We start from the raw sequence: 24,241 nt of genomic DNA on the forward strand, positions 1-24,241 counted from the left end.
AAGTGACAGATGGTAATTATACTTATTGTGGTAACCATTTCCCAATGTATACAAATGCCGAATCACTGTATTATACACCTGAAACTAGAATAATATTGTATGTTAATTATATCTCGATATATTTTTAGAAGCTTTTTAAGCATAGGAGTTGAAATTTTGGGGTCGGCAGCAGTGAAGGAAATGGACATCCAAGAGTCAGCCTAGCTGATCACATGTCAGTGTTCTTTTCTAGAGAGTATCAATCCAAAATTAGACGCCTGGGTGGCTCAGTTGGTTGGACGACTGCCTTCGGCTCAGGGCGTGATCCTGGAGTCCCGGGATCGAGTCCCACATCAGGCTCCCAGCTCCATGGGGAGTCTGCTTCGCTCTCTGACCTTCTCCTCGCTCATGCTCTCTCTCACTGTCTCTCTCTCTCAAATAAATAAATAATCTCAAAATTAGAAAAATTGAGATTTCAAGGTGCCTAAACACCAAATCCGACTCACAACTCATTTTATTACATAATTATCCTTTTCATGACTTAAGCCTTAGACACAAGCCACAGAGGCGGAGCTCCCTAGCTTGCTGTCTCCAGCACTCTCTGTATGCGTGTATGCATGTATAGAAACATGGAATATATTTAATGCAGTCGTTGATAAACTGATTTTTAACACTTAAATTTCTTAAAAATATTTTATTTATTTATTTGACAGAGATCACAAGTAGGCAGAGAGGCAGGCAGAGAGAGAGAGGAAGGGAAGCAAGCTCTTTGCTGACCAGAGAGCCCAATGCAAGGGCTCCATCCCAGGCCCTGAGATCATGACCTGAGCCGAAGGCAGAGGCTTAACCTACTGAGCCACTGAGGCACCCCTAACACTTAAATTTTTATACGTATGGTATTGGCATCCACTTGTACCCTTGCTTCGGACCTTGCAAATGTTGGGGACATCCTTGCTCTGAGTATAATACAGATTAATGTTTTTATTCCCTAGGTAATAAATAATGACAATATACATAATATGTGTATATATACACAGAGCTAAAGCACAGAGCTTTCGGTATATTATTTTATTTTAGTCTGGGCAAGCTCTTCTTTGTTCTCCAGGATACACCTCCCGGCTCCTTCCATGGGCTCATCAGGGTATATCCCAAAGAGTTTAATTCCATTCTTCAATTTCCATCCCGTTACACTATGATCTTGCATATTACAGCATTTACTAAGGACTTCATGTGATACTCTGAAGGAAGTACTGGTATACTTTGTAATAAATATTCCAGTTGTATTTCTTCAGACATTGCAAGTCCTCTCTTGTATACGGTTTATGACATTAACTTACTAGCCTTTGAAGGAAAAAAAGCTAGGAAAAAGGACTACGATGGTTCTTTTCCTCCTTTTCCTGGAAAGGAAGTCTATATTCCTGACCTCATTTGCAGGGTATTTGCAAAGTTCTCCATTTATTTTCAAAGTTATTACTGGTTTGATAATATTATTAATGTCTTTAATGCTACAGGTCTACATTCATCTAAGAACATTTGGCAACTGTTCTCATTTACCTAGTATTTGGCTATATTGAATCGTGGTCATCTCTAAATAATTTCCCATGTTCTTCATTTTCATTCTCTTAATAAAAAGAATTGTGGTCATTCTTAAGGCCATATAGAAGACATATTACATTAGCATAACTTTTGGAATCCCTCCTTCACTAATTCTAGAATTTTCATGCACAAAATGTCAATGTTTAAAGCATAAGATAATATTTTTAAAGGATTTGTTTTGAAAGCCCTAGGATTCTTAACTTTGCTAAATGACATCTGTGTTTGCGAAAAGCCCCATGGGAATTGCACAATTCTGGTTTTATGAAATCTGTCACCTTAATCTTGTATGCAATCAACTTTCTTTCATATGGTGACTACAGATTTCTATTTAAACAATGCTTCCTTTTTTAGGTCTTTTCAGTTTTGAGTCTTTTGAAAGAATGAGTCTATTGATATTATTCTGATTAGAAAGGACTTTAAAAGTATCTAATCAGAAAACGTGGGTGGCCATACTTTTGTCAGAATGTTTAAGCCTTCCAGTTTCAACTTAGGTGACCTCCAAAAAAAAAAAAAAAAAAGCATCTCGCTTGACATCAAACACTTAATCTAAAATCCATGCCAGCCCTACAAATAGCAATACTCATTTTATCAGTGAACCAGACTTATTCCAGACCTCTCTGAAATTGATACACAGGCGAGAGTACGAGGCTCTAGCCATTCCTTGTACTTTTGGAGATTCATTCTTCAGTAGCTTAAATCCGAACAGGATTAGCAAGCTCCCTGGACAAATGTTGAGAATATAAACCATATAAATGTAAGATGATAGAAAAAAAAATCACCCACTTACAATTTCTAAGTCACATTAATATTTTCCCTAATTTAAAATTTTACAAAATTAGAAAATTCAAAAAAATATAAAATGTTTCCTAATTATAAAAATTATAAAATTTTCCCTAATTATAAAATTATAATGTATTAAAAATACATTAAGAATTGGAAAATACATCAAAGTACTATAAAAAGGAGAGAGTCGTTCCAAGTTAGATCACTCAGAGGCACTCAGAAATAGGATTTTTGAGTATTTTTATTTTCTTTTTACATCCTTTTTAGTAACCAGTGACCAAATAGTTTAAATCCAGTATTAATAATTTAGTGACAAATCTTCAGCAAACTAGGTCATTTCATATCAAAACCATATATTGCTTAAAACTATCCTTTTATTTTAGAACTCGGTCTTTAAGAGGTCGTTTTGTGCTTGTGGATTTATGTCTCAACATGCCTATGCACATGTATCATACGTGTACACTAGCTACCATTGTAAGTGTACTAACAGTGGACTTCCATAGCACTCCCTGTGTGCAGGTCCGTGTTGTAGCCCCCTTACCCGTTTTGGCTCATTTACTCTTCATAGCAACCCGCATGAAGTAGATACTGTTCTTATCCCCATTTTACAGATAAAGAAATGGAGGTGATCTTTAAGGGATAGGCAACACATCAAAAGTCAAACACCCGTTAAGCAGGGAGCAGGCAGTTCAAGTGGTGAGGTCCATAGGCCTAACTGCTCTAGGGCTTCTCATTAGAGACCTAATCCTATCAGGGGAAACAATTTTAAAATTCATGAAATGGAGTTCTGTTTGTACTTTGTCATGAAAGGAAAGAATTTGTTAGTTAATGCGAAAAGACCCTGTGGGACAATTAAGCCAGTAAATACCAACTGAGCCTGAGTTCCCATTGCAAGATACAGACCTCTAGAAATTCAGGCACATTACTTCTGAGATGTACTAATAGGTCTATTAAAGGCAGTGAATTTTACTAATTAGAGTTTACAGCCCTAATGAATGAGTTTGCTGGTCTGTAGAAAGGAATTTCTCTCCCCGCCCCCCACACACACTCCCTAGTTAGATATAAAATGCACACATATGATTATCTATTAGGTTTGAGGATGTGTCCTTAATGAAAAAGGAAATAAGCCTGTTGTTGTAGGATGTTCGAATATATAGCTCAGTATTGAAGAAAGCAGTAGATATAATACTCCAGATTCCCTTCCAAACTACATGCATAACCCAGGAAGTTGAGTGTTGGGGTGACCAAACTGATAAGATATGTGTAAGTATACAGGTGAGCCCACCACCCAGTGTGTCCCACACCTGTGCCAACTGGAAGCAAGCTCCACCCCCACTTGGGGTGCTCCTTCCAAGGACACAGCTCGGGTAGCTCTGCCCCCAGCTTTGTATTCTTCCAGACAGGAAACCCCTCCCATTTCTGCATGAAAACAGAGCTGGGGATGTCAGAAAGGCAACTTTCCCAGGTTGTAATTCTCAACTAAATCCTTCTTCTGGGGGGACAATAAGTGGAAGTAAAAACTTCTGAGGTCATTCACACTCTGAAGGGGACCGTATGTCCACTTATGAGTTAAGACTCAGCACATTGAGGGCGTAAAATGATGGGAGGCACAAAGGTAGAGGTTCAAAGGCAATGTCTTAAATTCAGACCAGAATGGTCTAAATATAAAGGTATTTAGATAGTAGAGCCTCCCTACAGCAATCTTCTATTTTGTAAGAACATAGGAGAGCCAACTTTAGTGTTCCATCAGCCACATAATGAAAGATATTTGTAGGAACTTGAAAGCCCAGTACTTTGTACACAAAGACAAAGAATTCTTTACAAAATGCTAGGTTATTTTGAATTTTTGAAAGTACTTGATATATATTATTTAAGTGATCTTATAAAAATATAATGAATACCATTTTTTAAATCACAAAAAAAAAGAGCTACAGAACTTCCAATACCCATCTAAGAGTAAAAACGTCAATAACTATGTTCAGTTGTCAGAAAATCACAGTAAAACAATACATAACTGTCACTCTCATTTTTATAGTCTGGCATACAGAACAGCGTGTATGCCATAGGTATATTTATAGACTGAGCATTGGTAAAGGTTATTGAATGGTATGTCAAATACTTTCTTGTTAGCTAGAGGTTCTTCAGGACTATTTAAGGCAGCTCTTCTTCCAGTGGCTACAATGTCATTGTACTGTCAAACCCCAGCTAAACTTACTTTACTGAGAAGGATGGAAATATGCTCCGTGTTTTTATTGTTTCACTAATAAAATCAGTGGATGAAGGAAGGACACTTGGAGAACTCACTCTAAAGACCAGGAAGGCTTACTGAATACTCTTTTTACAAATCAGTCCATTCAAGTTCATACCAACAGAGCTTACAAGACCCTCAGCATGTTTCCTTCTGCAGGGAACGCAAGGCAAATTTTCTTTCATAAATTTCTCTTTTCCAAGGAGTACTTGACAGAATGTTATGTTTTTGCCACCAACATACACAAGAAAAAATTCACGGATTAAACTGGGGACAATAACCCTATAGGTTGTCAGACTCGACTCCATTGTTTCTATTCTTTTCCAAAGTCACAGACATTCTTCTTTAAGCAAGCCTACTTGAGTTCTAAGACACTAAAATACATGATTCAGAAACAGAATAGAACAATCAAAAAGTTATTCTCTTGCCACTCAATGTCTGCTCAAAACAGTGTTAAGGCACATCCTATTCTAACCCATGGGACACAGAGGTATCTGCCCCCAACCAATAGCCATGTTCTAGGAGCATAACCAGGAGACTACTTAAATGGGAAGAAGTCATCCGACCACTATTGTAGAGCCTTCTTTGGGGTGTCATGGTGGGCCATAATGCTTACCTCCTTTGAGGAGAGTTCCAAGAGAAGGCTCGCCTCTATTCTTTAATTTTATTTCGTATATGCATTGTTTCCAGACAAGGACTTCTCATAAGAATTTTGCAAGCTTCCCATCCTCTTAAATGCATTTTTCCATCAGGGAGGAGCTCCATGGATCTTATGTACTCCGTAGCTTAAGTCATCTTTATCCCCAAAGGAAAAAAAAATTAGAGGTGTGGTGAAAATCAGGGGATGCTGAGGCCACTAAAGCGGAGTTTAGTCAATATCCCTCACTTCTCAGAGGTTGAAAGACTGAGGCTTGGGATGGCATCACTTCCGGGTCACAGACGGTCAGTGATGGCACAGACACAAGAATTTCGACTCCATGGTTGCTGTGCCAGGAGCTGCTGACAGAGTCTAAGACCAGGGCAGATTGGAGCACCCCATCCCCCAACATCCTCACAATGTCAAGTCTCCCTCCGCAAAAGAATCACGTGCTTCAGTTAACATGCATTACTCAGAATTAACAGAGTTCCACACTGTTGTGGGTGCTCCCTCCGCAAAAGAATCACGTGCTTCAGTTAACATGCATTACTCAGAATTAACAGAGTTCCACACTGTTGTGGGTGGTTCACAAGCCCACATCCTTCAGTAGTCTGCTTTGCATTTTTCTCTCCGCTTGTGACCAGAACAGATAGGACACCATCGGAGGAGATCTAGACTCCTGCTTTCCTCTTTGTTTCGAGAGCCCCAGGACCATGCAGGTCCTTTTTCTGAGAAGTATCTGCTACTGTTTGGTTTTGGACATTGTGTTAATTCTTCCTGTAAGACATAATGAAAATTAAGAAAGGTGGAATTGCTTATATAGATGTCCACCATTTCTTGAAGAGACCATCTTTGCTCCATTGTATTGCTTTTGCTTCTTTTTCAAAGGTCAGTTGACTATATTTGTGAGGTCTATTTCTGGATTCTGTTCTGTTTCATTCATATACTTGTCTATTCTTTTGCCAATACCACACTGTCTTGATTCCTGTGGCTTTATGGTAAGTCTTGAAGAAGAGTAGTGTCAGTCCTTCAACGTTGTTCTTCTCCTTCATAAAATTTTTTTGTCCATTTGGGGTCTTTTGACTGTCTGTGTAAACTTTAGAATCAGTTTTTAGGTATTCACAGAATACCTCACTGGGATTTTGACTGGGATTTCACTAAATCTATAGGTCAAGTTCGAAAGAACAGACATCTTGATAATCTTTTATTCCTATTTATGAACGTGGAATTGCTCTCCATTTAGTTAGTTCTTCTGATCTGCTGGGGTTTTTTTAACTGGATTTTCAAATTGTTTCCTATAACAACAGCTACCAGTTATCAAGTGCATGGTGAGTGCTAACCCTGAACCAGCTCTCCACATATATCGACTCATGTAATACTCATGATAACCCTATGAAGTGAGATTATTCCTCCATTTTGCAAATAAGTAAAGAAGATGAGGTTTAGGAGAGGTTAACTTCTCCAAGGTCACATATAAAGGAACTATGAACTCAGCTCTCAGTAAGGACAAAGCTTCTGGTCTTGACCATTACCCAGAGTCTTGTCCTTCTGGGTTTAGTTCTATCTGAGCCAATGTGGAGTCTTTTCAGTAGGCAGACTTCTCTTTTTGAGAGTGATCCTACAGGGTTCCAGGTTAGTGGCAGGTCACCTTCAGCTCTGAGCACTCTTTTTTTAGCCATTTATGGAAGTCTGAGTCTGTTTTATTTGTATTTACTTTTTATGACTGGAACTTGGGACTCAACTTTTAAAAGATTTATCTATCCTTCAAAATGTGATCCTTGAAACCCAAACCCTAGGACTGTGTGTTTTGTATGTATTATATGTATTTATTCTCATTTCATCACAGGGTCATCTCATTGGGCCCAGAGTGGACCCAACAGTTCCCTGGATGAGTAGTTCCCCAAGACTTCCAAACAGTTTGTAGAACACTCTAGAAAAGAGTAGCACCTTCTAGCAGGATGACTGGTTTCTCCCATCCTGCCCACCTAAAAGCTGGACCTCCAGGCATGGACTGCCCTAAGCCCCTATAAGCAGCCCAACTGGTAGTTGCCCAAACTAGGCACTTCAACTGAAGCAAAATACTATCATAAATAACCAAAGAGGATTGACTGGCTTTTTTTCAGTGTCCCTGGCTTAACCTAAAGATGAGAATTAGAAGAGATTGGTTTAAAAAGATTTATTGTAGAGACAAAATCTTTTAATAGGATAAGTATAGCATCCAAGATGCTCTAAATCTCCATTACCATTTAATTAATAACCACTATGGTAGTGTGGTCTTCTTGGAATGCCCAAGGGAGTAAACAATGACCGTGCTTTGGGATATCTTAGACTCTTTCCCCCACAGATTCAGCCCCCAGTCCTTCAAAGCTAGGTGCAGAGCTGACGTAAGCCCAAGAACTGATGGAACTACTATGCCATGGTTGTATAGAAGTTAAGGTTGGCTTCCTGCCTGTAGTCTTAGCTGACAATATATAAATCCCAAATTTTCAACTTTTATAGGAATTTGCAAGCTCCCTAACTCTTGAGGACGTTTTGTCTGAGCACTGTTATAAATGACCTTACTTTAAGCTTTTGTATCTTTCACTCTCCTGAGCATTGAAGCAATTCTACCACTGTGTGTGTACAAGCCTTCATAGTTTTATGTTAAAGAGTAGTTAGAAGTCCATACAGTACTTAAAAGAATAAGAGGTAAAGGAAAGATGTGCTGCTGATAAAGCAGATGTGTGAAGATTGGACAAATGATTACTCTCAAGTTTCGTGTGAAATAACAATGTTAAGTTAGGACTTCTATCCGCAGAGAATTTCAGCCTATCCATAATGGCAAGGGATCCACTTGAAGATATATGGAACCAGTAAACTAGATCAGGGGTCCACTTTAGAAGAAGCTGGACAACACCTAAACTATTGAGATAATAGCCCCAGTATTTAGTTTCCCAGTAGAAATGTCAGGCTGTACGTCACTGTCAGACCAGAATACCATCACCTCATATGCCCCAGGGCCTTGGTTAGTCTCACATCAAAACTCAAAGGTTAATTCTGTTAAAAAAATCACCCAAGTGAGACTTTCAGGAGCAAATTCATGCACAGACATGTTAAATGTCTTCACACTTCAAGGATGACTAATTCTGTGGTTCATGAGGACACAGAATCGCGATGCTCAAAATGCCATAAAAGTACTTATTGGAGTAGTATGGTCTCACACAGTAGGGGGAACTCGGGCTCATTGCAATTGTAGTCACGTCTGATACTCTAACCACAACCTGAAGACCACTCAGCCTTGCTTTGGATGGCCACCATACAAAGGGACCAGCCCTAGTACCGTGCATGGTATCTTCTGTTAGGAACAGCGAGCTGGCTCACTAGCTGTGACTCACAAGCGAAATCAGGACTGGAAAGAAGTAATACAATACTTAATCATAAGGTTCCTGAAGGCAGGACTGTGTTTCATCTCTCATGGCTGAGGCAGGAACACACATCCCCCACTCTTGCCACAGTGCCATACCCGTACAATATGTTCAGAACTACCAGCTGAGTGTTGAATGCATACTTCCAAGCCCTGAACCTGGAATTGGAGCTCCAAACTGTATTCTTTCTACCATCCTACACACCATCAGTTTCAGTACTTCTGCAGTCTAAGTGCCCAACACCATCCCACTGCCAGGTGGCGAAGTCCAGTGGGACCCTCCTTCAGGCTGTGACCCACCTGCTGAGTCATAGTAGCAAGTATCCCAGCAAATGTTACACATATGCGTACGTCTCCCATATGCCCCAAGCTTCTTGGTGTTCAGAAATGCTATACGTCAGCCAAGTTACTGGGACCGTCTTTTTATATGTGATCAAGACAGAATTAGTTTCCCTGAAATAATCTAAATCCATTTAAAAAGTAGTCCTTGTTTTCTTATTTTAAAAAAAAAAAAAAAGCTGAAATTTGGAATGGTTTTGTTTTTCTCTAGGAAAACCTCTTCTTTGTGATGGAGTATCTCAATGGAGGGGACTTGATGTACCACATCCAAAGCTGCCACAAGTTTGATCTTTCCAGAGCAACGTAAGAGCCTTCTGAAGGGTTTGGGGGTTTTCCACTGTTCTTGTCAGGTACCAAGTACTTACTTTACCCACAGAATATTCCCCCCATATGGCATTTTTCCTGTTGCCTCACTCAGCATGCCTCTGTCCCAGGTCAGGGCAACTGCCTGGGGACATATCAGACAAGGTAACGTTCCCAGTTTGTGAAGCTTAAACTGGAGTCCGTTTTGTTTCATTTCTTTGTGTTTTGAAATCAACAACTTGGTTTCTTAAGAAGCTACCCCAATACGTCACGCTTCTAGATAATGTAAACACAGAAGCAAATATTTGCCCTTGAAAAGAAGTAGTCAGATGAAACACAGATCTTTAAAAGGTGGTCATGGGGATGAAGCTTTAACTAAAGCTTTTAACTAAGGCTTTAACTAATGGGGAGCTCTATGTGAAGGCATAAATCATCTGGCTCTGGGGACATGAGTATTATGAAACCAGAAGAGGCATTTATTCCTTGAGAATATATCTTCACCTTTTCTGGCATCAAGTGAAAACAGGCAGACTGCATTTACCAGGTGGAAACGCAGCTGAGTCCCACAGAAAACCCCTGGTACTCCTCCTCCCGTGGGCCCTGTTTCCTCAATAATAAAACCACTGTGACATTCAGAAAAAGAGAAAACTGTGCCATGAGGCTCACTTAAAAATATGGGTACAACTAGCTTTTTTTGCCTGGTGCTCTGTATTCTTTAGCTCACCCCTAATGCGCACTTTGAGTGGTTTAGGCTGAGCTGGGCTGAACAATGGACTGGTCCCACCAGCTCCTACAGAAACCCGTGGGTGAAATGAGTTTTTGTCAAAGCCATTGCCTAGCATACCACTAAGCTCATCACCTCCAGGAACCATCAGCAAAGTGCCCAGAGATAATTTTATGGGATTTCTGTGAAGCAGAAAAATCATCAAGCAGTTTTCATGCTAAAGGATTCTCGACGTGCCTTTCTCATACCTCTGGAAGGCATGAAAGCCATCAGAGACCTGCTGTCTGCCGTGCTCTGAATGCCTTTCAGGCGCCAGTCATCACTGGAGATGGGGAACAGCATCTCACTCCCGTCTTCCAATATCCTTCCTTTACCTCTCAGGCTACATTTCTTGCCCATAAACAACCCAGATCTATGTGGAATAACCCTGCATGTAGGTCTAAGGGCACTAAGCAGAGTTTAAAATGAAAAGGAAAATTATTTTCTTGTACTACTTAACACTATTATGTTTAGTGTCCATGGGTGTTTTATTAGAAAAAAATAAAGACAGTTGGAAAATCATAGCTTAAAGTATAAGAATAAGCACTAGGTGCAGATAAGACTAAATCCTGGCTTTATTTCATCCTCTCAGGGCTGGGGGTGCACATACAGAATGGATGACGTCTCCCTTTTTTTTAGGACTGAACAAAATTATAAACAGAAGTTGTGTGTACACACTGAGAATATATAAAAAGGGGATTTTCTTTCGTTCCATTAATGCATCCATATTCCACTTTGATTTTCCTTCCCCCAGGTTCTATGCTGCTGAAATCATTCTTGGTCTGCAGTTCCTTCATTCCAAAGGAATTGTGTACAGGTAAAGTTTACTCTTTGGAAACACATGCTGAGAGATCTGGATTTCCCTGTCCAGTTAATTGAATCACGGTAGTGAGGGGAAAGGGCCAGGGTGTTTTTGTGGCAGGAAGTTCTATGCCCATGGTGAGGACAATCAACCCAGGAATTCCAGTCTCCAAAGCAGTAAGGTTCTGACCTCATTTTGTTCTTTGTTCTGATAGTTACAGTTATCATCCCTCGCGTGTCCACTTTTCTCATCCCCTTCCATTACCCTGATTTCTCTTTGGCATCTTACTATGGCTTTCTCTCTGCCTCCTTCAGATCTCTTGGTTTTGCATGGGTCATCTAGAAATGCTTATGGAATGTTCTCCTCTTGGGTAGGAAAGGAGGGGAATGCTTCCATGAACATTCAAATGCACCTGTGGGAACGTATCTGCCTACACCTGAAAGAAGTGGATAGAAGCCACGCATGTACCCTCCTTCATGAATGTGTGTCTGTCCAAAATGTCTCTATCATACACCATCTTTTCACATCCTTCTTCGAGGAAAGCTGTTGTGCTTTAATCTCCTTAACCTCTTTTCTCCAAATACAGTTTGACACTTATTTAACATAGAAACCCTCAAAAGCTTAGTTTTCTGGTTTCTGACACACTGCAGGCTAAGGGAAAAAATAAGACTTAAAAAAAAAAAAAAAAAAAAGCTAGACAGGAGGCTGGCTGAGCTGCTGGAGGCTGGCCCAGCAAGCACAGCGAGAGGGGCGTGTTGAATCTGACGTAAAAGGAAGATGTGAGACAACTAAAAGGCCCTGCGAGAGTGGGATTGTGTGCTCTCCTGTAGCACGTGTTCCTAGCACTGACCTGGAGTCATCAGTAAGGTTCAGTGGAAAGAGGGGGTCCAAGACGACAGCTTAGGAAAAGCCTAAACCCACCTCCTCCTATAGACACACAAATCTACTCCAACATATGGAGGAATAATTCCACCTGAAGAACTTAGGGCCAACTAGACAGCTTCTCCTCAGCAAAGCATAGAGGCACAGTAATGAGGGGAGCCCAACGCTGCCAACTTCAGAGGGCGGGATGGCGCTGAGGAGGGCCATGCAGACTTGCCCACCTGGAGGAATAGTGGTTTAAAGCGCAACTAGACTCCAAGTGAAGGAGACTCATTTACTAATCCTACTAATGTCCACCAAACAGTGGGGGGAACTGCCGAAACTCTTCCTGAAATCAGAGGTGCTGGCAAGAACCACTGTTTAAGCTCCCCTTGTACTTTGATAGTGCAGAGAGGAGCAGAGTCCAGGCCCTCTGGCCAAGCTGCTGCTTCTGGGAGCCCCAGGGTGCCAGCCTATACCAGCTCCATCCATCCCTCTAAGGCAACTCCACCCCTGCCTGCTCCACCTCCAGCCATCTCACTAGGGCTGCTCCAGTATATACATATTAGGACACTTCTGGCCAGCACCCACTATGGCTCCAGCCATCTAGCCCTGGCAACACAAATGCAAAGCACTCTAGGACACCCCTAACCCATGCCCACCCCAACTCCAGCCACCCACCAGGGCAAATTGATATAAGTTGCCCAAGGATGTACCAGCCTATGTTCACTTCAGCTTCAGCCACCCTGTCAGGGAAGCCATAGTGCAGAATGCCCCCAAGACCCTTTAGCCTATACTTGCATCAGCTCCAACCATCCCTCCAAGAAGCCCACTGCACAGAGCACCCCAGGCATACACAGTCTATACAGAGGACATTCCTACACAAAGTCATTCCTTCAAGACTAGGGAAAGTAAGTTTATCCCCTAATTCATAGAAATAAACAGAAAAAGTCAGAGTGAGAAGAGTATGTTCCAAGCTAAAGAACAAGACAAAACTTCAGAAAAAGAACTACATAAAATAGAGATAGCAATCTAACTGACAAAGAGTTCAAAGTAATGGTCATAAAGATGCCCAACAGACTTGAGAGAAAAGTGGATGAACTCAGTGAAAATTCTACAGACAGAAAATACAAAAAAGAGCCAATCAAAGAATGCAATAGCAGAAATGAAAATTACACTAGAGTAAATCAATACTAGATTAAAGGATATAGAATAACAGATCAGCATGTGGAAAATGGGGTATAGAAAGCATGGAAGCTGAACAGCAAAAGGAAAAGAGAACTTTAAAAATTAGCATGGGTGTCTCTGGGTAGCTCAGTCAGTTAAGCATCCAACTGTTGGTTTCAACTCAGGTCATTATCTTATGGGTCATGAGATCAAGCCCCGTGTTGGGCTCTGTGCTCAGCAGGTAGTCTTCTTGAAGATTCTTTCACTCTGCTCCTCCCCCCACTCACTCTTTCTAAAATAAATAAATCTTTTTTAAAAAATTAGTATACTTGATGTTGTCACAGAGGTCCCTTAACCTGTGCTAACACTTGTATTAGAAGAGAAGAGAAAAAAGGGTGGAAATTTTATTTGAAGACATAATAGCTGAAAATTTCCCTAACCTAAGGAAAGAAAGAGACATCCAGGTTCAGGGAGCAGAGTCCAAAACAAGATGAACTCAAGAGGTCCACACCGAGACACAAAATAATTAAAATATAAGAAATTAAAGATAAGGAGAGTCTTAAAAGAGGCAAGAGAAAAACAACTAGTTATGTTGAAGTGAAACTCCATAAGGCAGATACTCTGAAGGCAAGAAGGCATGATATATTCAAAGTGTGGAAAGGAAGAAAACTGTAACCAAGAATACTCTACCCAGCAAGGTTATCATTCAGAACTGAAGAAGACAAAGATTAAAAGGCAAAGGTTAAAAGATTTCATCACCACCAAACCAGCCTTATAAGAAATTTAAAAGGACTACTTCAAGCAGAAAAGAAGGCCCTTGAAGAAAATGATGAAAGGAAAAAAAAAAAATCACTGGTAAAAGTAAACAGAAAACCACTTGTAAGTCTAGTATGAAGGTTAAAATGTAAAATCAATTATATGTACAAAAATTCTTGGATTCACTACATAAAAGCATACATAAAATAAAATATCATAGAGTGCCTGGGTGGCTCAGTTGGTTAAGCAGCTGCCTCCCGCACACGTCGTGATCCTGGAGTCCCAGGATTGAGTCCACCACCAGGAACTCTAGCCCTCCCCCCCACCTCATGTTCTCATGCTCTCCAAAATAAGTAAATAAAATCTTTTTAAAAAAATAGAACATTAAAAATATATAACATAGAGAAGAAGGACTAAGAATGTAGTCTGAACTTAAGTGACCATTAAGCTAGTATAGACTGCTGCGTACTCAGGGTGCATTTATACATCTATAATAGATAACAAAAAATAAAGAGAAAGGAACCCAAGCATAACACTAAAGGAAGTCACGAGTCATTAGGGAAGGGAGCAAGAGGAGAACAGAGAACTACAAAACAACCAGAAAACAATTAACAAAGTAGTGATAAGTCCAAACTTCTCAATAATCACTTTATATGTAAACAGACTAATGCGCTCATCCAAGGACATAGATGACTGAGTAGATTAAAGAACAAGACCCAATTATATGCTGCCTACAAGAGACTTTAGATATAAAGACACAGAGAAAGTAAAGGTGTGGAAAAACATAATCCATGCAAATGGAAGAAAAAAACTATTGTGATATTGTATCAGACGGAATCAGGTTTAAACTGAAGGCTGTAACAAGAGACAGAGGCAAGCATTACGTAATAATAAAGGAAAACAGAAGGACATAAAAATTATAAATATATATCAACACAGGAGCGTCTAGCATAGAAAGCAAATATTGACAGACATAAAGGGAGAAATTAACTACAATGCAATAATAAGGGATTTTAACACCCTGCCTACATCAATAGACAGAACATCCAGGCAGAAAATCAATATGGAAACAGTGGTTTTAAATACATTAGACTACATGAACTGAACAGATATACACAGAACATTCTATCTGAAAACAGTAGAATAAACATTCTTTTCAAGTGCACGTAGGACATTTTCCAGGATAGATCATGGGTTAGCCCACAAAACAAGTCTCAATAAATTCAAGAATAGTGAAATCTTATTAAACATCTTTTCCAACCACAACAATATGAAACTAGAACTCGGAAAAAAAGAAACCTGGAAAAAACACAGACACATGGAGGGTAAACATTCTACTCAATAGCCAGTGGGTAGATGAAGAAGTCAAGAAGGAAATCAAATATACTTGGAGACAAATGAACCTGGAAACACAGCGGCTCAAAATCTTTGGGACACAGGAAAAGCTGTCAGTGAAATTTATAAGGATACAGGCCCACCTCAAGTAAGAAGTCTCTCAAATAAACAATCTAAATTTAAACCAAAGAGAACAAGAAGAAACAAAGCCCCAGTTTTTGGGAAATAATCAAGTTCAGAGCAAAAATAAATGATATAGCGACAAAAAAAAAAATAAAACCTAAAAAAGATCAGTGAATCTAAGAGGTAGATCTTTAAAAAGATAAAATTGGCAGAACTTTTGTCATAGTAATCACAGAGAGAGGGGGGGACCCCAAATAAATAATATCAGAAATGAAAGAGAAGTTACAACTGATGGCACAGAAATATATAGGGTTATAAGGGACTATAAAAAATTATATGCCAGCAAATTGGGACAACCTAGAAGAAATGGATAAATTCCTACAAATATACAATCTTTCCAAGACTGAATCAAGAAGAGAAAATCTGAACTGATTACTAGTAACAAAATTGAATAAGTGAAAAAAAAATCAAATTCAACAGTACATTAAAAGAGTCATTCATCGTGACCGAATAGGATTTATTCTGGGGATGCAGGGATGGTTAAATACCAGCTACTCAAGGTGAATACACCACACTGACGAAACGAAAAATAAAAATCATATGATCATCTCAACAGATGTAGCAAAAGCATTGATTAAATTCAACATCCTTTCATTATAAAAACTCTCAAGATGGGTTTAGAGGGATCACCACACATCAACATAATGGAGGCCACACATGACAACCCCACAGGTAACCTTATATGCAGTGGTGAAAAACAGAGCCTTTCTTCTAAGATCATGAACAAGACAAGAAAGTCCATTCATACCACTTTTATTCAATAGTATTGGAAGCAGACAGAAAAAAGAAACAGAAAGCCATATTGGTTAAAAAAAAATTAAAACTCATTATTTGTTGAGGACATGACACTATATATAGAAAATCCTGAAGATTCCAGAAAAAATAAACTATTAGAATAAATGAATTCAGTGAACTTGCAAATACAAAATATATAGAACCTGCTGCTGCATTTTTATATACGAATAATGAAGTATCACAAAGAGAAATCAAGGAAACAACCCCATTTATATAAAAAAAATACATAGGAATAAATTTAACCAAGGACATGAAAGCTATGTACACTGAAAACTAACACACTGATGAAAGAAATTGAAGACAAAACAAATGAAAGATATTTGCTGCTCATGGTTTGGAAGGATACTATTAAGATGTCCAGACTACACAAAGCATTCTGCAGATTCATTGCAATCCATATCAAAATTCCAGTGACATTTTTCACAGAACTAGAATAAAAAACTTAAAATTTTTATGGAACCACAAAAGACCCCAAATGGCCAAAACATTCTTGAGAAAGAAAATTAAACCTGGATGTATCAAGTTTCATGATTTCAAACTCGACTACAAAGCTATAGTAATCAAAACAGTGTGGTAGCATAGTATTAGCAGCACACAGGTCTGTGGAATAGGGTAGAAAGCTCAGAAATAAGTCCATGCATAAATGGCCAACTTATCTACGACAAAGAAAGCAAGAACACAGGATAGTTTTTTCAGTAACTGGTGTGGGGAAAACTGGTCAGCTGCATGCAAAAGAATGAAACTGGACCACTTTCTTACATCATATACAAAAATTAACTCAAAATGGATTAAACATTTGAATTTAAGACTAGGAACCATAAGACTCCTAGAAGAAAACATAGGAAGTAAAGCTCTTTGACACCAATCTTAATGATGTTTTCTAGATCTGACTCCAAAGGCAAGGGAAACAAAAGCAAAAAGAAACTGTTGGGACTCTATCATATTAAGCAGCTTTTTCACAGCAAGGAAGCTATCGACAAAACAAAGAAAACCTACTGAATGGAAGAAGATATTACAAATAATATATGCATTAAGGGGTTAATATCCAAAATATATAAAGAACTCCTACAGCACCAAAAAATAATCTGATTAAGGTGGGTAGAGTACATGAATATACATCTTTACAAAGAACATAACCAAGAGACACAAAAAGGTGCTCAACACCCCTAATCATCAGGGACATGAAAATCAAAACCACAATGAGACATCACCTGACACCTGTCAGAATGGCTAAAATCAAAAAGACAAGAAGTAACAAGTGTTGGTGAGGATATGAAGAAAAGGGAAGCCTCACACACTGTTGGTGCATGTAGCCACCATGGAAAACAGTATGAGGGTTTCTAAAATAATTAAAAATATAAATACCATATCACCCAGTGTTACCACTTGTAGAATGTACCCAAAGAAAACAAAAAACACTGATTTGAAAAGTTATATGCAGTCATATGTTTATTGCAGCATTATTTACAGTAGCCAAGCTACCGAGGCAACGCGAGCGTCCATTGATAGAGGAATAAATGAAAAAGATGTGGTAAACATGTATGATGGAGTATTACTCAGCCATATAAAAGAATAAAATCTTGCCATTCACAATGTGCATGGATCCAGAAGATATTGTGCTAAGTTAAAGGAGTCAGACATAAAAAGACAAATACCATGTGAATTCACTTATATGTGGAATCTAAAAACCAAAACAAAACAGAAACAGACTCACAAAGAGAAACAGGTTCTTAAATACAGAGAACAAACTGCTGGTTGCCAGAGGGTAGGGCAGTGGGGGGACAGGTGAAATAAGTAGATACTGAGAGGTACCAACTTCCAGCTATAAAGTAAATAAATCACTGGGATGAAAATTAGAGCACGGGGGGGTCTGGTCAACAGTCTCACGGAGGTGTTGTACAGTGACAGGTCCTGACTACACTTGTGGTGAGCATAGCATAAGGTGTGTAAGTGTTGAATCACTGTATTGTACACCTGAAAGATACCGTATGTCAACGATACTTCAACAGAAGAAAGGTTAAAAAATGTGCCACACTGAGTGTGAAGGCAGCAAACTGTGTATATCACAACGCAGAAGCATTTCATTAGAGATGGTCAGTACTGAGATGCTCACGGGGGAGGCTAAAAGTTCACTTTAAGAGACTTCTCCATCCCCAGAGGGCACAGTCCCAGGAGAGCTGTCCTATGTAGAATCACAGAACACAGTCTGAGAGGAGGTTGGCGAGTCATTCTCCTTAAGCAGTCTCTTCAGCAACCTTTGGATATATGGTGGGTTTTTTGGTCTGTCTACAAAATATTATATTTAAAAGCTGTTTTATGTTATTTCCTTTTATCTCCAGGAAATTGAAAATTGAAAACCCTGATCAGAATCTGTGGGTTGTTGGGGTTTTTTTTTTTTTCCTCTTTACACCTGTGATGCCGGCAATACATATAAAAATATACCGGCACCGGAGCACTCAGTAGCTTGTGTAGGATAGATGAATTGGAGTGAGGAAAAAAGATTGGAAAGAGAGAGGTCTTAGAGCCCAAAGGAACCTCTTAAGAGAAAAGCCCACATGCCCCAGTACAGTGTGCTTCTCCACAATACAATGCTTTTCTCTAGCATTTCATCATATAAATTGACACTCCGAACAAAAAGACCCATAGTCCTTCATTGTCTTTAATATCATAAACTGTATCCAGTTGAGGGCCCTTCCTATGTCCATGTATGAGAAGTGGTGTTTTCTACGGCTTTTTAATGCACCAGTAAGAGACTGTTGTGTTAATTTAGTAGCATATTCACTGAAGTTGTAGAGAATGCTTGAAAGACACCATCAAGGAGAGGTCATCTAGCAAGAACACGAGGAGGAGACTGGCTTGCATTAAAAACCATTCAACTCCCCATGTGTAACTTTACTGACTTAAACTGTGCATTCAGCAACTGAATTAACCCGGGGATTCTATTAATTTCTTCCTTCTTCCGGCCACTTGGGTTTATGATTTCTGGGTTTGTTCACAAAAGAGGTATTATTAGTTTTGAAGTGTTGCTATAGCATTACCACACCCTTGATGGCTCAAACAGAAGTTTATTCCCTCACACTTCTGGAGTCCAGAAGTCCCAAACCAAGCTGATGGCACAGCCACCTACTCCCCAAGTCTCTTGAGGGGAATGCTTCCTTGTCCCTGCTGGGGTCTGGTGGCTCGGGCGCTCCTTGGCTTTAGACAGCGTCCTTCCGGTCTGCCTGTCTCCCCACAGCCTTGTCTTCTTGCGCCTCTTCTGTCTTCCTTGTAATCTCTTAGGAGGATACTTGGCCACCCGGATAACCTAAGATGATCTCATTCCAAGATCCTTCATTACATCTGCAAAGACTCTTTTCCCAAAGAAGGTCTCATTCACAAGGTTCTAGGGATGAGGATGTGAACTTATTTTGGGGGACCACCTTTCAACCCACTATAGCTGGTGATATTGACAGACCAACCCCAGAATGGGCAGCCCTCTGTTAAGCATTGCAGTGTGCACAAAACCTACTGAACTCCCAATCCCTGGATACCTAATGATGTCACTTCCTGGGTTTATTTTATATGTTTTGGAGAAAAAGCATAAATCATGATAAGACACCTAAAAAATAAAATCTGAGTGGATAAGATGCTAATTAAAAGTGTCAACAAGAAGAAAAGTTGTGTCCTCAGAATTAGGGGAGGGTTAGCCAAAAAAAAAATTTCTATCAGAAAGGGGAAGTGATTCCAGAAAAGGCACAGAAACAGAAGTTAAGGGGGTTAAGCAAGGAACATTAAACAAATGGGTCCAGTTTTATTGGAAAGGCTGAGGCTGAGTGGTCCCAAGAATTGGGGCTGAGAAAAGTAGAGAAGCAGGTGCCAACACTATCTTTTATCTCTGCTGGTGTTGTAGAAGTAGGGGCATCTTAAAGGATGCCTCAGCCATGGTTTGGGTTAAATGTAAAAATGAGAAGCTGGAAAATATGCAGACACAGAAAGAGAAGAATCTAGAATCTCCAGTCTTAGAACTATTAGAACTGAAAAGCACCTTAGATGAGATCTTATCCATGAGAACACTGGCCTAACCCCTATATTTGAAGCCACTTACAAACACTTTCACATGGATTACCTCATTCAGTGCCCACAAAGGTCCTGTGGGATAAGCAAGGCAGGCATCATTGTACCCATTTTCCAGATAAATCACCGTGGGCTTAGAAGGGATGTGGCTTGGCTGAGCTGGTATTCTGTAAGGAATATGTGATGAGTAAATAGCTGATGTGCCTACGAATGCTTTGGCTTTTGGGTTCTGTGGCATTTCCAGTTAGCCCTCCTCTGCCCTCATTCCTTACCCTCATGGAGGTCTGTCTCTGGACCGACAGACTTCTGGACCTTTTGCATTCTAACTTAATCTCTCAAAACATCAATGACCCTTTCTCTGTCAACCCCTAACACTTGGTTCACCTTAGAGGGTGGAATGAAAATCAAACATTATGCTCGTTTTCCTAGCCTGAGGCCCAGACAGCATTTATGTTTAGGATTGATTAAAATGCACCCTTGTAATCACAGGAGACTCAGGATCTCAGCAAGTTCAGTTCAATGAGAAAGACTAGGTAAGCTTGATTTAGAGGACGTAGAAGAGAAGACCTGGGTTTGCAACCTAGCCCACTGACTGTATGGGCTGGCATAAACCCTATAAACCTTAAGAGTCTTGCTTTCAATCAGAAAAATGTGAATAAAAATAAGAATTCCAAAGCAAATGGTGGTTGGGAGAATCAAATGATAAAAAAGCACCTGAGAGCAAGAAAATCCAATACAAATATTAGACACAATGTTCATTGTCCTCAGGACCCACGTATAGCACTGCAGCTGGATATTTGGTGCTCTAGTGATGACCTCCAAACCATCCTTCAGCCAATTTCTAGGAACATGTGTACATGGCTCTAAGTGACGCAAATATGTTCCGTACAGCAGAAACCCAAAATGATACCAATATTGCATAGAGCACATAAAACTAATGATGGTTTAACCATCATTAAAACTATAAAACTATGTTGGTTAATTAAAGTAAAAAAAAATAAGCGAATACATGGAAAAAATATTGCGTAGAGTGCAGATTAGAAAATGAATCTGCAATTTTAGCATGATGAGTAAAATAGGACCTATACTTGGATTTATTGGAATTCATAAATCACAATAAAAGTAAACTTAATTAAAATTAAGGAATAGGAAGGTAGAAGACCCAAGGACAGACATATTGGACAGACATGCTAGTCCTGATGGAAAGTGTGACAGCATTTGAGTTAGGAAGAGAGAGAGAAACAGAACCAATGGGGTGTGAACATGAGATACATACTGACATGTGTCCTAGAGATGCCCCAGCCACCCAGCCAGATGGGAACAGTCTGTGATGCCCTGGTTTATGGAGATTATGGACCAAGCTAGCCCAGATGGACGCTCTAGGGACATCTGCTAATAGTGTCACTCCACCAAAACACAGCTGCATTCCATGATCACTCTCTCTGGCTAATTTACTCCAGCAGAAGGTGGAGAAAGCAATGGAAGGGGACAGTACTTGGGACTTCGTCGCAACTCATAATTGCTGGTGGCAAGCCAACTCCTGGTGGGTGACGGGTTATTCAGCAAACATTTATTGAATGCTCTGTACATGGTACCTCCTGCCAGAGCTGTCACAGTAGAGCAAACAGCAAACAATACACATTTCCACTCCCACAAAGCTCACAGTTTAATTAGAAGCAAAAAAAAAAAAAAAAACCAGTGATCAGAACTTGAGGCTAATATGAATATCAAAGACCACTCAAACTTTTGCTTAAGTGAAATCTCCACTTCCTTGAGAAACTGGAATGGAGAATGCAGACCCGTCAGAAACCAAAGTAGTTTCTCTCTCATCACTGTCTCTCGTTGGGTTTATACAGGCTCTGTCTCCGCTCTTGACCCAGCCATTTCATTTTTCTCCTCTATCTGGTCTTCTGTTCCTATAAGACCATCAGCAACCCTAAGTACCAGACTTCTAACCGAGACACGTCAGTGCTACCTTCTCACAGCCCCACCATCCCCAAAGAGAAAACCTGAATGATCCAGTGGAGTCCCCTCATCTGATGTGGAGGGGACAGGGCTACTTGTGAGGCCCTTTGGGACCAAAATCTTTGAGAAGAAAATGCTGAGCAAATTGTCTACGAAGAGGTACAGAAAAGAGTAAACCGAGAGCTGTTCCTTTGTTCTCTCAAGCCACCTCTGCTAATAAGGAAGACCATGGTAGCCACCACCAGCCCCACACCCTCAACTTAGAGTTCAGGAAGTTCAGAAATCCAAGGGAAGAAGACGTAAAGGAAAAGAAAGCGGGATGTTCTAGAACAAACTAGAATTCATAAGCTGCCATCAACTAAAAAAAAAAAAAAAAAAGTTTAAAGCAAGTGATGTCAAGTGTAACACTTGAATGATCTTTAAAACATCAATTTCATGGGTCCAGAGTGAGAAGAAACTGGCATAAGGACCCAGGACCCAGCAGGGCAACAGGGAGGGAGCAGGGAGGCTCGAGGGGGGAGGGGCAAGGGTGTCCGGACAGAAGGTAGCAATGCTGCCGTCACTGGCACAATGTGATTATACATCTGGAAGGTACTGAGTTCCAGTCTCAGCACAAAGTTTTAAGAAGGAAATTGATAAACTCAAGCTATTTGGAGGGCAGGGGCCAGAATGCTGAAGCATCTGAACACCAGGCTACCTGAGGAACAAAATTCTTGTCCTCAGTGAAAAGACAAGACAAAACTTGAGGTCACTTTCCAAATATTCATGGATAGCAATAATGTACTAGTGTAATCACAGGGAAGGATGATTTGGTTTATTTTATTTTAATATTATCAGTCACATTTACTTAAAAATGGAATGGGTGCTCTACAAGTTTACTGGTTCTCTAAGGAAAGAGGAATTTGTTGACGTGGTTTCTGGCATCGGATGGATTCTGGTTCTAGAATTATTCTTAGTTAGGAGCAGCCTTCCTCACTCAGTCTTGGTGCAATACAGTTTATCCAGAAAGAAACAGAAATACTTGGAAAATAGCACAACATGAGTGTGTGTTTCAAGCCTTTCTTCCCTTGCCATGGAAAAAAAGTGCTGGGATAAAGAGCCTCAGGTCCAGGTCTTGCCTATTTTATTATATATACTCCTATTTTATTTTATATACTCCTTGGTCAATCAGAAAAAGGGATCAGAAACCAGCCATTCCCTTGAAAAGTCAATGCTATCTACACCACTGTCTTTTGCACAAGTAGACAGCTGTATGAGTTGTGTAGCATTAAATACCACCCTATGTCAAACACAGCCCCAACTACAGAACCCTGAGGGCATTTCATCGCTGGCTGTTTCCTTACATCTCAGTATTGTTTCTTGAAGGTACTTTAAAACCAAAGGACGCTACCCTGAAGAGATCACATTTTACTCATCCCACCACCCATGCAGCCATCCATACAGAGCTCTGGAGATGCAGCAGATGCACCAGCATCTGGAGATGCTTCCCAGGGCATGGGGGATAAAAAGTCAGTCAGAGTCAGACCTGAGAAAGTTGACCTGGGCCAAGAAGGGCCAGGGGAAGTCCCAAACCCAAGATGCTAGTCAAGGAGGAAACACCAAGAAAAAGCCAGTGAGCCCAGGGGCAGAGCTGTAGATTGAAGAACGGGGCTGGAAGGGAAGAGGAGGACCAGCAAAGCATGCACTCCTGATGGTCTCAGGCTGTGATGGGACAAATGACTGCTCCTCATGAGGAAATTCCATTTTAACAAAAAATGAAGTGAGATTTTGCTTTGCTTTTGTGTTTCAGAGACTTGAAGCTCGATAACATCCTGTTAGACAGAGATGGACATATCAAAATAGCAGACTTTGGAATGTGCAAAGAGAACATGTTAGGAGATGCCAAGACAAACACTTTCTGTGGAACCCCTGACTACATCGCCCCGGAGGTAAGAATGTGCTGCCTGAAGGGTGTGCATGGGCGCTGGCCCAACTCCCCATCTCCCAAGCACCACTGCTCATTCCTCCTGTGGGGGCTAGAAATCAAAAGACTTTGATAGTTTTTCTCGGGATTGGTCTTTGTTTTTCTGAGTATTTCATACATGCAGTTGCACACAGAGGCTGTGTTATTATATAATTATTTAGTAATTATTATTATTTATTCTGTTATTATTTAATGGGAGGTGGTGCTCATGCTGATTAGGTAGTCTCTGAGTCTTGAATGGCTCTGCATACCCTCTTCAGTCATGGCTCCTCCCACTGCAGCCATAAACCGTATTCACTCCACTGAGACC

At 40.2% G+C, this 24,241-nt stretch overlaps 1 protein-coding gene across 10 annotated transcripts in view; it reads left to right on the forward strand.

Annotated features, from left to right (window-relative positions):
* The window catches only part of PRKCQ (protein kinase C theta), a 168,555-nt gene that overhangs the window by 124,197 nt on the left and 20,117 nt on the right, over nucleotides 1-24,241 (forward strand). For all 10 annotated transcript variants that reach the window (XM_044226551.1, XM_044226549.1, XM_044226546.1 and 7 more), the window contains 3 exons: nucleotides 9,197-9,288; nucleotides 10,806-10,868; nucleotides 23,758-23,896. In XM_044226551.1, coding sequence (XP_044082486.1) covers nucleotides 9,197-9,288; nucleotides 10,806-10,868; nucleotides 23,758-23,896 — 294 coding nt within the window. The remainder of the gene's footprint in view (nucleotides 1-9,196; nucleotides 9,289-10,805; nucleotides 10,869-23,757; nucleotides 23,897-24,241) is intronic.

The sequence above is a fragment of the Neovison vison genome, chromosome 12 (genome assembly GCF_020171115.1).
Source record: "Neovison vison isolate M4711 chromosome 12, ASM_NN_V1, whole genome shotgun sequence".
Lineage (NCBI taxonomy): Eukaryota > Metazoa > Chordata > Mammalia > Carnivora > Mustelidae > Neogale > Neogale vison.